At 37.5% G+C, this 14,236-nt stretch overlaps 1 protein-coding gene across 6 annotated transcripts in view; it reads left to right on the forward strand.

The window, feature by feature from the left end:
- Positions 1-14,236, forward strand: part of DMD (dystrophin) — a 2,254,125-nt gene that overhangs the window by 645,637 nt on the left and 1,594,252 nt on the right. For all 6 annotated transcript variants that reach the window (XM_040266338.1, XM_040266336.1, XM_040266334.1 and 3 more), the window contains one exon: positions 9,756-9,906. In XM_040266338.1, the coding sequence (XP_040122272.1) occupies positions 9,756-9,906 (151 nt within the window). The remainder of the gene's footprint in view (positions 1-9,755; positions 9,907-14,236) is intronic.

The following is a 14,236-nucleotide window of genomic DNA, read 5'->3' on the forward strand; positions in this document are numbered from 1 at the left end:
CCTACAGATGAGTAGGCAAAATGATTTTTATTTTGTTTCATTTTTATGCTGCAGAATACCCTTTGGGTGGTGGGAGGTGAGGGAAAGAGAAGAAAAAGACAAAACTTCCCACTGTGGAAGGACAAGAAGACTATTGGCATGGGGACAACAGAAGATTTTCTTCTCTATGAATAAACTAATTAATTTGATTGAAAAATGCAACCTGCAGAGAGCAAAAGAGATTTACTGACATTTCTACAAGGACTCATAAAGATAAGCACAGCAAGTTCCATCAGCTTCTCTGATAACTGTGGTTAGGACATGCAGGGGGAAACTAAAACCTTTGTGATGATGAGGGAAGAAAAATGAAGGCAAGTCAGTAAGGAGGCCAAGTGAAGTTATGTTCTGGTTTATATCAGCAGGAGGAGAGATATGAATAGTATCTGGGTGAAAATATAAACCATAACATGGGAAATAATTGTGAATCACCGTCAACACTTTGACTGGGGAGAAAAATATGTCTAACAACTCTGGCTCATCTTGTTTATTTTCCTTTTAAATTTCTGTTCCAACCTGGAAGTGAGATAACATATGTGAGAGTGAATAGAGTAAAAGAGGTGAACAAGTAGCAGGGTTGTTTTCTCCCAAGTGAAGTGACTAACACATGGCACATGTGAATATCTGAATGAATGGATCAATGAATGAAAGTGTTTCTTAAGTAGTTCTGTTAAATGAATTCACTGCAGTGAACTTTTTAGCAGAGTATAATCTTAGTCTCTTACTTGCCATTATATAACATTGTTTCATGAATTCATTTTTTTCTAATCATATTAAAATTAGAACTCCTTGCAGATGAAGGTAGTTCAAGAACCACTAGCAACAACATCACCTGAGGCCTAATTTAAAATGCAGACTCTCAGGCCTCACACTGCATGATCAGAATCTACAGTTTAATGAGATCTCAGGTGATTCCTAAGCCCCCAATTTTTCTATCAACTGAGGTGGGCCAAATGTATTAACTACTTTCTCAGAAACTCCCAAAATGGTGCTGGTGATGTCTCATTCAGTACTCAGATGTTGCCATCATCTCTCATGGGTCATTGATAAAATAGCAAGATTCTTGTGAAAGAATATACAATAGACAATGTGAGAGTATTGACAATTCATTGGTGGCCTAATTAACAGTTATTAGCATATAGTAATTTAATCAGGTTCAAATCAGTATGATGGTCCATGACAACCTTTTTGTAAACAATGCTCAGTTAAAATGTGGACACGACTTGTTCCAATAATATAAAGTATGTGACTCTCATAGTTTAAATTATGAGTAGGAAAGCCAAATCGCTGGAATTCATAGAAATGAGAGTCGAGCATAACATTTTTTTGGAACAGTGCTTTTTCACAGCGATAAATAATGGTAATTAGAAATTAAGCTTAATTATTCATTCATCTGTCTAACTAACAATTCTTATCTCCTACGTCCCCTGCACTGTTATAGATACTGGGGAACTATCAGTGGACAAAACAGACTAAATCTTTGTCTTATTGAGCATGCCTTCTTCATGACAGGAGACAGTTGAAAAATATGTAAAATATGTATATCATTGGAGAAGGAAATGGCAACATACTCCGACAGTCTTGCCTGGAAAATCCCATGAACAGAGGAGCCTAGTGGGCTATAGTCCAGGGAGTCACAAAGAGTCGGACATGACTTGGTGACTAAGAAACAACATATATGCCATAGCACATGGCTTTAAATGATGGAAAAGAAAAAAAAAAAAAACAAACGGGATAGATTTAGAGAATGACCCATTGAATTACTGTGCGTACTTGGTCAGTTATGGAAGGCCTCCCTCTTAAGGTAATATTTAAGGGGAGGCTTGATCACAGGGAGGGAACAGCCATGCTGATGGCTATGGCAAAGGAAAGTGAATGTAAAGATTCAGTATGCTGGGTAAAATAACCATTCTCATTTATGGCTAAAAAAAAATGATACTAATTAAATCAGTGAACTGTCTTAACACGAGAACATTTAATGGAAGTTGATGTTTTATATTATAATCTTAATTCTGATGTTTCTGATTAGAAAAGTATATACATTTTTGTACTATATCTTCTTATATCTGATAATTGATACCATTTATGCATTCAACCAATATTTATCATGTGTCTAGTGTGTGCCAGATATTATAGAGTGACATAATTTTTGAAGTTGAGAGTGGGCTTCTATTGTCGTGCAAATGATTATGATCTCAGAATGTCACCATACCTCATTTTCACTAGAGATAATTTAAACAGATTTCTAATCATTGTATTTGAGTCCTCTTTGGTTTGTGATGACATCTGGGAGTTTCATCACTCACTTTGTAAGTATTGAATCAGGAAGATTGAATTGAGTGTCTCTATAATGTATTTGCCACAAGAATCTTTTGCATCCAGCCATGCAGCTTCTTTATTATGTTACTGTTACTGTTTTGAATGTAAATATGCAAAATGCAAATGAATGTGTTTGCATTTTTAACTTTAATTTTGCTCTGTATAGTTGAAGAATGTCAATAGTTAAACTGTTGTTGAGCTTTATGGATGGAGGGATAACATAGATCAGTATTTTGAAAACTGTATTTTTGTTTCACAGAATCCTTTTAAACACAAAATATTTCCTGTGAGGCTGTTGAATGAAGACTGTGCTCTCCAAGACCGGGTTGCAGGGTGTAATAGAAGGGTAACAATGAGAATTAGTGGGAGCTTTGGGAAAATGTATATGACCTGGTCTCTGTGCTTTCTCCCCTCACCTAAGATATCAGTGCACCTATTGGTGGGAGTGCTGATGCTGCAGAGAAGAGAATGAGCATTCATTTTGGCGGGAAAAAAAGAAACACTTCATAGGATTCTGTTAGACTTTTATCTGCTCTTCATTCTCCAGTGGAAATTCCTACTATTCCAGTGCCTAAGATTTAGAGACAGAAAACCACTGACCAGTGTCAGATTTTGCAAGGGGGTGTTTTAAGATGTCATTGGGACTTGGAGGAGAGAGGATGGACTTTTTGGAGGCAAGGAGGTCCAGGGCAGCAGGAGGGATTAACCACCTGCAGAAATGCTGGTGATAGACTTGAAATGTAGGGCACTGGCCGAGATTGGTGGTGGAGATATGGAGATACAGTGACAGTAAAGGGGTAGGGTAGAGGTGACGGTGGCGGTGAAAGTCTTATGTGTGTGGGGTCTCCATTTTATTGGATGTGTAGTTTTGAGCTTTATGTTTCACAGGGCATTCAGTGAGCTTTGAGAAATGTTCTAAACTGTGAGAATTGAAAAACATGGATGTGCTTCATAAAGCCCATTCATTACTGCCATATGACAAAAAGCCTTTATGTGTCTGTACATGTGTTACTGAAACTTTTCTTTAAATTTACCAATATTGCATTTCTATTTTAAAGCAATGTTTGCTTTTTTGGCCAGGGGCTTATCAGGTTTTCTGATTCATACATTTAATGAAACGTTACAAATGTTTAAAATGTCTAGTCATTCATTTTCCCTTGTCACCTTATGTTTGACCAAAATTGGGTCTCAAAGTGTATTGTGGTTTCTATCATCAATGGAAACCTCATGCTAAGGGATTTGACTCTCCTCATTTAAGTGAGAAAAAAAGAGTAAAATGATCTGTTAATGACAAAAATTGAGAAAATCCTACTCACTGACCTTTTATTTTTCTGTTTTTCCTTCTTGATAATCACTAACATAAATGAAATGAGGAAAAGATTTAAAAGTTATCTCTAAAAATGAAGTAACATTAGTAAAGGCAGTATGTCTTGTGCCGTGTGCTCAGCTGTGTCCAACTCTTTGCAACCCCGTAGACTGTAGCCTACCAGGCTCCTCTTTCCATGGGATTCTCCAGGCAAGAATACTGGAGTGGGGTGCTGTGTCCTCCTTCATGGGATCTTCCTGATAAGGAAGCAAACCCACATCTGTTGCTTCTCCTGCATTGGCAAGTGGATTCTTACGACTAGTGCCACCTGGGCAGCATGATGGTGAAGCAGACCCCAGGGCCACAATGCTCAATTTCCACCCCCCCACCCCCCATTGCTTGCCTTTTGACTCAGGTAAACCTTTGTTTACCCATCTGTAAATTGGGGGTAATAGTATTTCCTGTATCATAAGGATTGATGGTAATACCTCTATTGTCTGGCAAACCTAGACAACATATTAAAAAACAAAGATATCACTTTGCCGGCAAAGGTCCATATAGTCAAAGCTATGGTTTTTCCAGTAGTCATGTACAGATGTGAGAGTTGGAACATAAGGAAGGCTGAGCACCGAAGAATTGATGCTTTTGAATTGTGGTGTTGCAGAAGACTCTTGAGAGTCCCTTGGGCTGCAAGGAAATCAAACCAGTCAATTCTAAAGGAAATCAACCCTGAATATTCATTGGACGGACTGATTCTGAAGCTCCAATACTTTAGCCACCTGATGGGTACAGATGACTCATTGGAAAAGACCCTAATGCTGGGAAAGATTGAAGACAGGAGGAGAAAGAGACTACAAAGGATGAGATGGTTGGATGACATCATCGACTCAATGGACATGAGTTTGAGCAAGCTCCGGGAGATGGTGAAGGACAGGGAAGCCTGACATGCTATACTACATGAGATCACAAAGAGACAGACCCGACTGAGCAACTGAACAACAACAAGAGCAGATCTAGAATAGAAACTGCTTCCCTGGTAGCTCAGCTGATAAAGAATCTGCCTGCAATGCAGGAGACCCTGGTTCGATTCCTGGGTCATGAAGATCCCTTGGAGAAGGGATAGGCTACCCACTCAAGTATTCTTGGGTTTCCTGATGGCTCAGCTGGTAAGAAATCTGCCGGTAATGAGGGAGACCTGAGTTTGATCCCTGGGCTGGGAAAATCCTCTGGAGAAAGGAAAGGCTACCCACTCCAGTATTCTGGCCTGGAGAATTCCAGGGACTGTATAATCCATTGGGTCACAAAGAGCAACTTTCACTTTCACTGAATGTCATGAGTGAGCAACTTTCACTTTCTACTGGGCACTACTGATTAGGGAATAAATGCTTCCCCCAAGTCCAGCAGAGTTTCTGTGAAGCAAATCCTATGTTTGCGTTGATCTCTTTTCTGTTCATGAAGGTGATGTTCCTGCAGTGGATGTGAGGTGAGAGACAGACCTCCATATACAATTATTTGAAAATGGTATTCCTTAAGGTGCTTTTTACTGCCCCTAACAAATAACCGGACTCAAAGTAGTTTGCAGCATTGCTTCCTGAAGTGTGATCCATGCATCAATACCATTGGCATCCCCTGGACATTTGCTAGAAATGAAGAATCTCAGCCCCCTCCTCAGACCCACTGAGTTAAAATCAGTAAAATCATAGTAAAATGTTAAAATTTGGGAAGCACTGGTTAAAGCCATTATTTATCATCTTATATTACAATAAATCTACAGTTGGAGTGACTCCAAACCATTCAGTCTGTGACTCAGTTGTGTCCTCAGAGTCGCAAGCTCTTTCCATGTATTGGCTTCACTAGTCTGCATCTGTCTTCAGGTACTTTTACAGTGGGAGGCTGGCTGCAGCAGTTCGTCCTGTCATATCCTGACATGCTTCTGTCTCTAGACTTTGTCAGGGCTGTCTCCTGTCTGCAGCTATTTTATTCCAATTCAGCTGCCTCCTCTCTCGAGTGCCAGTCATATATTTATGCTCCATTCTCCCTTTGATTTTATGTCCCTTTCTAAATAACCACTTGAAAACCATAAAATGAAACCAAGAAAAATACAAACTCTTTCCTTGCCTGTGGGTGGTAGATTTTTATTTTATGAATTTGATAAATTTCCCTAATTTATTTGCATCTTGAGAATGTTAGTTGGAAATGTGGACTTTCTCATTTGAATAGTGTTTTCAGTTGAACAGAATGAAAGTATCATTTTTATAGAATAAAACCCTCAAACACCAGCAACTTCATATGACCCAACCTAGTATAACAGTTTATCAATAAAGAAGGAAATGATTCAAGGTTAAGAGCACAGACCTGGGTCACAGCTTAGCATTTATATACTGATGTGCATGTCACTGAGATACATTGAGCAAGTTCTTTAACCTTTCCAAATTTCAGTGTCCTCAGAATTGAAATAACAGTATTAACTACTTCATTAAGTGATAATGAGGACCAAATGTAATCTTTAAGTGTTTTTCAAACACAAGTTAATTATGCTCCACTTTCACAATTTCTCCTATATCTGTACTTGTCTTTATCATTATATATTTACTACTTTTCCTTAAAATAGTAAAATTTTACATAATTTTAGTTGATTTTTCATCCTAAGCGATATGATCTCATATACATTAAAATCATATATATACACTATATATAAATATGTATGTGTATATACACCCATAAGCTTGGTGTGTGTATACACACACACACACTAAGACATCCCCCAAGAGGATGGAATGATGCTGTTGTTTCAAGTGACCATACTTTGAGAACCATTGGTCTAGAGAGGAAAAGCAGGGATTTCTTTGGCTAGGATACAGTGATGTGATTGTACCAGTCATTATAATATTGAACCACACAGGCTGCACGCTGAGTGTCCCCATACACCATTTTCCACCCAGCCATGCCAGCCCCTCCTCCAAGAGCCTTCAGCTCCATATTTTTACATTCCACCTATAAAAGATGCAATACCTGAGAAAGCAGGTATTGCTTTTTGGTACATCCATTCTTAGTGGTTAGTCTCTGAGGCTAGGTTCATAAGGTGAAATTACTGTTAAACATAAAAGGTCACTTGAGCTTCAGACTTCACATTTTCAGGCAGAGCTTAAGAAATTTCCCAGAACTCATGGGTTAGTGTAGGGTATGACATTGTATAACTCTCCCACGCCTTATATCATCAAACTGTATTGGCCTTCCTGATCCTCTAATGCCTTAGGAAATTTGCACAGATGATTCCTTCTATTTAGAAAGTGTTTACCCCATCCTCTTCACTACCTCCTCTTACTTAAGACTTTGGAGTTATTCTAATATTAGTGCTTCAGAAAAGTCTTTCCTTACATCATGAACTCAATTCAGTTACTTTCATTTCATAGCATGATCTCAATTACAATTAATTAATGGCCTCAGGAGTTATATATTATCTGTGACCCCCATGACTGTAAGGGTCTTTGTCGCTTCACTGTTTGTAGTATCTAAGTACTCAGTAATTCCACATTTAATAAGTATATGACTCAGTTCTTCAAGTCTCAACTCTCAGGCTCTGTGTTATGTAATGACATCATTTGTAAAGAGCCCAGGTCTATGTGGAGCCATTTTTATGTCCCCTCTGAATATATACAAATATAATTATAATGATTTCCTCATACTATTATAATTGTTGACATAGATATTTCCTTAAAAGTCTCTAAGCTACTTGAATATGAGGATTTTTTCTTTTGTCTATCTCTAGAAAAGACTCTGATGCTGGGAGGGATTGGGGGCAGGAGGAGAAGGGGACGACAGAGGATGAGATGGCTGGATGGCATCACTGACTCAATGCACATGAGTCTGAGTGAACTCAGGGAGTTGGTGATGGACAGGGAGGCCTGGCGTGCTGCGATTCATGGGGTCACAAAGAGTCGGACACGACTGAGAGACTGAACTGAACTGAACAAATAGGAGTTTCTAGAATATTTGTTGGATGAAACATCTCTCCAAAAGTTTAAAAAAATGATATTTTAAAATGAAATTCCTTATTAACGCTAACACATGTATGTTTGACTTGAAACATTTCTTCACCTATAAATAATAATATGGCATGTTTTTCTTTAGTTTCTGAAATGTGAGATTTTTAGCTCAATGTAAGGACAAACCAGGCAGGAAAAACAGCAAACACAAGGAATTATATTGCAGCCAATTCTCATGAAATCTTGTTATCAAGTCAGTTCTCAAGGGATTAACTGAACCAATAAAGTAAAAGATTTATATACCTTGCAATGCCAGGATGGTGTTCATTGTCTAAGAAACTTAAACTAGCAACTTTGAGTTTTTGCTTCCACTTAAATGGATGCTTTATGTTGTTTCCCATAAAAAGAAAATGTCTACTTTTTCTGTTTGATAAACAAAAGCTCATTCTCATAGACTTCTGATTACAGTGTGCCTCAGGGGACCTGTGTCTCTAAAAGGTTAAAGCTGTAATGATAAATGGTATAACCAGTCCATTCTAAAGGAGATCAGCCCTGGGTGTTCTTTGGAAGGAATGATGCTAAAATTGAAACTCCAGTACTTTGGCCACCTCGTGCGAAGAGTTGACTCATTGGAAAAGACTCTGATGCTGGGAGGGACTGAGGGCAGGAGGAGAAGGGGACGACAGAGGATGAGATGGCTGGATGGCATCACGGACTCGATGGACGTGAGTCTGAGTGAACTCCGGGAGTTGGTGATGGACAGGGAGGCCTGGTGTGCTGCGATTCATGGGGTCGCAAAGAGTCAGACATGACTGAGTGACTGAACTGAACTGAAATGATTTTAAACACTCTTAGTTATGTGTGTATTTTGTATGTTTAAATATGTTGATTAATGAAAATTTCTGGTAAAAATTTTATAAATAAGAATAATAAATAATTTAAATTCCTTATTGACATTTTAAAATCAGTGCGCAGTATACTCTGGTTCTCAAAAATGCTTTAAACATGCCTTTGTAAAGAATATTTACCTTATAATTTATACTAACACTTCTCTTTTGTCTCTCAACATTTTGTTGAATTAATAGATGAAATAACCTAAATTTTACTTTTCATCCTCACTATGAAGTTGTGTGGTTGATAAGCAAGATGTCATCTCATGTCTGTGATGCTGATATTCACACTGAGAAGATTTAAGATCTTAGTTCTAAGGCATATAGCCAGGCTGTGAACTAAAACCAAGTGTTTGGACTTTAAATCCATTGCCTGGCCCACTAATGTATACATCCTTGACAAAAAGAAAAAAAAACATCTTTCACTTATCTATTTGTGCATAACAAATGACTCCAAAATTGCAGCTTAGTACAAAAATTTATAATTACATCATGATTCTGTAGATCCAGAATATGGTCAGGGCTCATCTAGGTTGTAGTTCTGAGATTGTGGTATAGCTGGGGTCACGCACTGGGCTTCATTCATCAGGAAGCATAACTTTTACGGTTGCCTTTTATCCTCCAGAGTTACTCTCAGGATGGTCTCTAATCATTCAGTAGTCAGCTTGGGCTTCCCTACAGCACTGCAGCTGGATCCCAAGAGACAGAATACAAGCGGTGCTCATTCCCTTACAGCCTACGCTTAGAACTTGTATAATGTCACTTCTGCCATATTGTGTTGGTCAGAACAAATCACAAGGCCAGTCCATATTCATGAGCATGGAACATTGACTCCATCTCTTAATACCACAACAGCGAATTTGTAGCCATGTTTTATTACCACACGTATATTAAAATAATGGACATAAAAGCAAACAACTGCCAGGGTACATTACTAGCTCAATTACCAGAGATGGCTCTCACTTTATTTATCATGTTCACATTTAGTTAGCTGTGTGAAACGTGCTAAAAATTGGAATGTGTGGACTATCATATGCTGAAGAAAGAATACCTTCAGAGGTGATTGATTATGGGTTTTATTCACCTTTCTTAATGTCCAACAAATGCCAAACCATGTTAACACACATTCAAATGTCAATAGTTTTACCTAGTGATAGGTTTAATAATCGTAAAGTTGTTTCGACAGAAGCAATAATTAGGTATCTTTCAAATTTTCAGTTTACATAAAGTTCTCATGGATCTCCAGAATCAGCAACTAAAAGAGTTAAATGCCTGGTTAACAAAAACAGAAGAGAGAACAAGGAAAATGGAAAAAGAGCCCCTTGGACCTGATCTTGAGGACCTAAAACGCCAAGTACAGCAACATAAGGTTAGTATATTTGATGCTATTTGCTTTCATCTGGAAAATAAACTGTGTATATGTGTATTACATACATACACATGCATAGTTTGCAGATAAGAAAGAACTAAAGCTTCAAATGAGAAAAGGTTTAAAATAATTCTTGCCTAATATTTTTGCAGTGTTTACTTTTTTGAATACAAAATAGCTAGGCTTTTCATACTTGAAAAAAAATCAAATATATTCCTGGAAGAGAACAATGTGGCTATTGATTTATTAAAATTTTGGTTTCCTGGAAGAGAGTTTCTGTAGGGATTACCTGAAAAGCAAATTTACGTAATAAGGCAAGATTTTTTTAAACGTGTTTTTACCTTCAATTCATAAGGTCTGCTTACAGCAGGCCAAGCTTAATGAAAAATGTACATCTGTAACATTGCTTTCCTGTCAAATATAGCATCTAATAATTTTAATATTTCCATCTTATTTTGTACATTTACGGTTATGCTCCCTGGTTACCTGCAAGTATTTATTGTTTCTGTGATTAGAATTTCTACAGAAATTTTCTTTTCAGCATCCTTTTTTTTTTTATTGAGGTGTAATTGACATATTCATTTCAGGTGAGTAGTATAATGATTCAGTATTTGTAAATACTGCCAAATGATCTGTGCAATAAGTCTACAGTTAACATCCATCACCATATAAAGTTCAAAATCCTTTGTGTGTGTGTGTGTGTGTGTGTGTGTGACGAGAGCTTTTAAGATTTACATTCTTGGCACCTTTTAAATATGTACCCAAATATTATGATTATAGATGTTATAGATTACATCCCTGTGACTTGCTTATTTTATAACTGGAAGTTTGTACCTCTTGAGCCCATTCACCCATTTCACCTGGTGCCCAACCTCCCCTCCCCTCTGGCAACCACCATTCTCTTGTCAGAAAGTTTTGTTTTGTTTGTTTGTAAAGACTTTTAGATTACACATGTAAGTGAAATCATACAATATTTGTCTTTGCCTGACTTGTTTTATTACCATAATTCCCTCAAGATCATCCAAATTGTCACAAATGGCCAAGATTTTATTATTCTTTTGTCTTTTTGTGGAATATATACAACATTCCAATATATATATACACCACACAGTCTTTATGCATTCATCCATCGATGATGAATTAGGAAACAACTCCTTGTGTTGTTTCCATATCTTGGCTATTGTAAATAATGCTGCAATGAACATAAGGGTACATATATCTTTTCAAGGTAGTAGTTTTGTTTTCTTTGGATAAATATCCAGAAATGGAATTGCTGGATCATGTGTAAGTTTTATTTTTAATTATTTTTAAGAATATCCATGCTGTTTTTCACAGTGGCTGTGATAGTTTACATTCCCACCAACAAGTGCATTAGGATTCCTTTTTCTCTACATTGTCCCCAACATTTGTTATTTCTTGTCTTTTTGATAATAGTGGTTTTGACTTGCAGTTCCTTAGTGATGTTGAGCATCTTTTCATGTGTCTTTTGGCCTTTTGTATGTTTTCTTTGGAAAAAGAAAACCTCTGACCTTTTTTTTTTTTAATCCAGATATATATCTTTTTGCTGTTGAGACGTATGAGTTCTTTATATATTTTGGATATTAATCCACTATCAGATATATGCTTTGCAAGTGTTTTTTTTTCCCCCCATTTGATAATTACCTTCTCATTTTGTCCATGGTTTCCTTTGCTGTGCAGAAGCTTTTTAGTTTGATACATTCCCACTAGTTATTTTTGCTTTTGTTTGTTTTGATTTTGGGGTCAGATCCAAAAAATTGCCAAGACTGATGTCAAGGAGTTTACCACTTATGATTTCTCCAAGGAGTTTTATGGCTTCAGATCTTACATTCAGGTCTTTAATTCATTTTGAGTTGATTTTTGTGTAAAGTAAAAGATAGCAGTCTAATTTCATTATTTTGCATGTTCCTGTCTAGTTTTCCTGGTACCATTTTTTTTGAAGAGACTGTCCTTTCCCCCTTGTATCTTCTGGAAGCCTTTGCTGTGAACTAATTGACCATTTTTGCTTGAGTTTATTTCTCTATTCTATTCCATTGATCTATATGTCTGTTTTTTATGTCAATACTGTACTGTTTTGATTACTGTAGTTTTGTAATATGAATTGAAATCAGGCATCTTGATGTCTCCAGCTTTATTCTTTTTTTCTAAAGATTTCTTTGGTTACTTGGCGTGTTTTGTGGTTCCATACAAAATTTAGGATTGCTTGTTTTATTTCTATGAAAAATGTTGGAATTTTGATAGGGATTGCATTGAATATCTTGATTGTTTTAGGTGTATGGACATTTTAACAGTATTCTTCCAATCAATGAGAATGGAATATATTTTCAATTATTTGCGTCTTCAGTTTTTTTCATCAGTGTCTTGCAGTTTTCAGCATACAGGTCTTTTACTTTATTGGTCAAACTTGATGCTAGGCGAATTAAAGTTAAATTTCTTGCTAGGCATTTTATTCTTTTGATGCAGTTGTAAATTGGATTTTAAAAATATTTTTCTTTCTGATATTTTTAGCCATTGTATAGAAATAAAACAGGTTTTTGTATATTGATTTTGTACCCTGCAACTTTAGTGAATTTATTTACTCTAAGTTTTTTTGTGGAGTCTTTAATATATATATATATTTAAATCATTTGCATTGTGACAATGCTTAATTCTAATAACCATTATAAAACTAGCTAGCTCTGGATTTTATTGTAGGAACAGAGTCTTGCTCAGTCCATCAGGACACACATGTGCACGACACACACACATACAGAAGAACCTTCATAACTGGTCCAAGACTAAGGTAGCCAGATTTAGCAAATAAAAATGCAAGAAGCCTAGCCTAGTTAAACCTAGTTAAATTTGAACTTCACATCAACAGTGAGGTTTTTGTTTGTTTGTTTGTTTTTAGTAAAAGTATGTCCCAAATTAGTTATTATTCAGCTGAAATTCAGATTTTACTATGCATCCTGGATTTTCTCTGACAGCTCTATTTAGGAGTCTGTGCTTCTTGGATTTATGGCTTTGAAAGGAAATATCTGCTGTCTTAATAACTCAGACCTTCTAAATCTGTATCTCACCCAACTTCATGTTATATATATATATATAGTTTTTACAGAGTTAGCTTCACAGTTCCTTCATGCAGATGAAGGAGACCTTTCTTTCAAAGTCCTACAATTCTTTCTTATTTCATGAGCTTCAGTTTCTGTGACAAATGGAGCTGGGTTTTGATCTTGCTGCAGCCAAAACCATCCTTTGGCCACAACAGCTTAAGGTTAAGCAATTTGGGGAGAGTCAGAGCTACAGAGAAGGCAGTGGCACCCCACTCCAGTACTCTTGCCTGGAAAATCCCATGGACAGAGGAGCCTGGTGGGCTGCAGCCCATGGGGTCGCTAAGAGTCGGACACGACCGAGCGACTTCACTTTCACTTTTCACTTTCATGCATTGGAGAAGGAATTGGCAACCTACTCCAGTGTTCTTGCCTGGAAAATCCCAGGGCCGGGGGAGCCTGGTGGGCTGCCATCTATGGGGTCACACAGAGTCGGACACAACTGAAGCGACTTAGCAGCAGCAGCAGCAGCAGCAGAGCTATGGTAATCCTGGCTACTGTGCCACTGGGGAAAAATAAAGCATCAACTGTATTCTAATTTTCACATGTAAGTTGTGGTTAAAAGAGGTTCCCTTTGTCACATAAATTTTATTTAAACATCTGATAAAGTTATAGCCATTGCTAGACCTGGACCTGGACCACTTTTTCTGTGTGCGTCATGTGTTCCTCTGATAGACCCTGTACTCATTTTTTTCCCCTTGGCCTACACTGGAAGTTGTGTGCAGACAGATTCTATATACACCAGTGACTTCCTCTCAGTCTGAGGGCATTTGCTGGCCATAGGAGAATCTCAGCCAGTTCAAACATGGGCAAAAAGTACTTAGTACTGCCAGAGCTGCCACTGACCAAGGAGAGATGGGAGATGATAGATAAATATTCTCGAATCCCTGCCCCATGTCAGGATGATTCCAAAGCATCTCTCAATTTCCAGAGTTCCTCAGAGGTTTCCCAGGAAGACTGGGCCCCAGAAGTCCACATGGTCAGCTGTCTCACAGTTCTGCCCTTTCATAATATCTCCTGAGATAACTTCTCAAATAAACCATTTGTACCCCAGTACTTGGCTTAGGGTCTGTTCAGGAAGGAACCCAAGCTAAGATAACCTACTTACCTGAGAAATCTGAGGGTTATCCCAGCTTACCATCAACAACACGCATCATTTTAAGAAATTGTTGAATCTCTCAGGTTCTCCATATCTTCACACTGGAAATGAAAGTGTTGAGCCC

Source organism: Oryx dammah, unplaced genomic scaffold, assembly GCF_014754425.2.
Source record: "Oryx dammah isolate SB20612 unplaced genomic scaffold, SCBI_Odam_1.1 HiC_scaffold_23, whole genome shotgun sequence".
In the NCBI taxonomy this organism is placed as follows: domain Eukaryota; kingdom Metazoa; phylum Chordata; class Mammalia; order Artiodactyla; family Bovidae; genus Oryx; species Oryx dammah.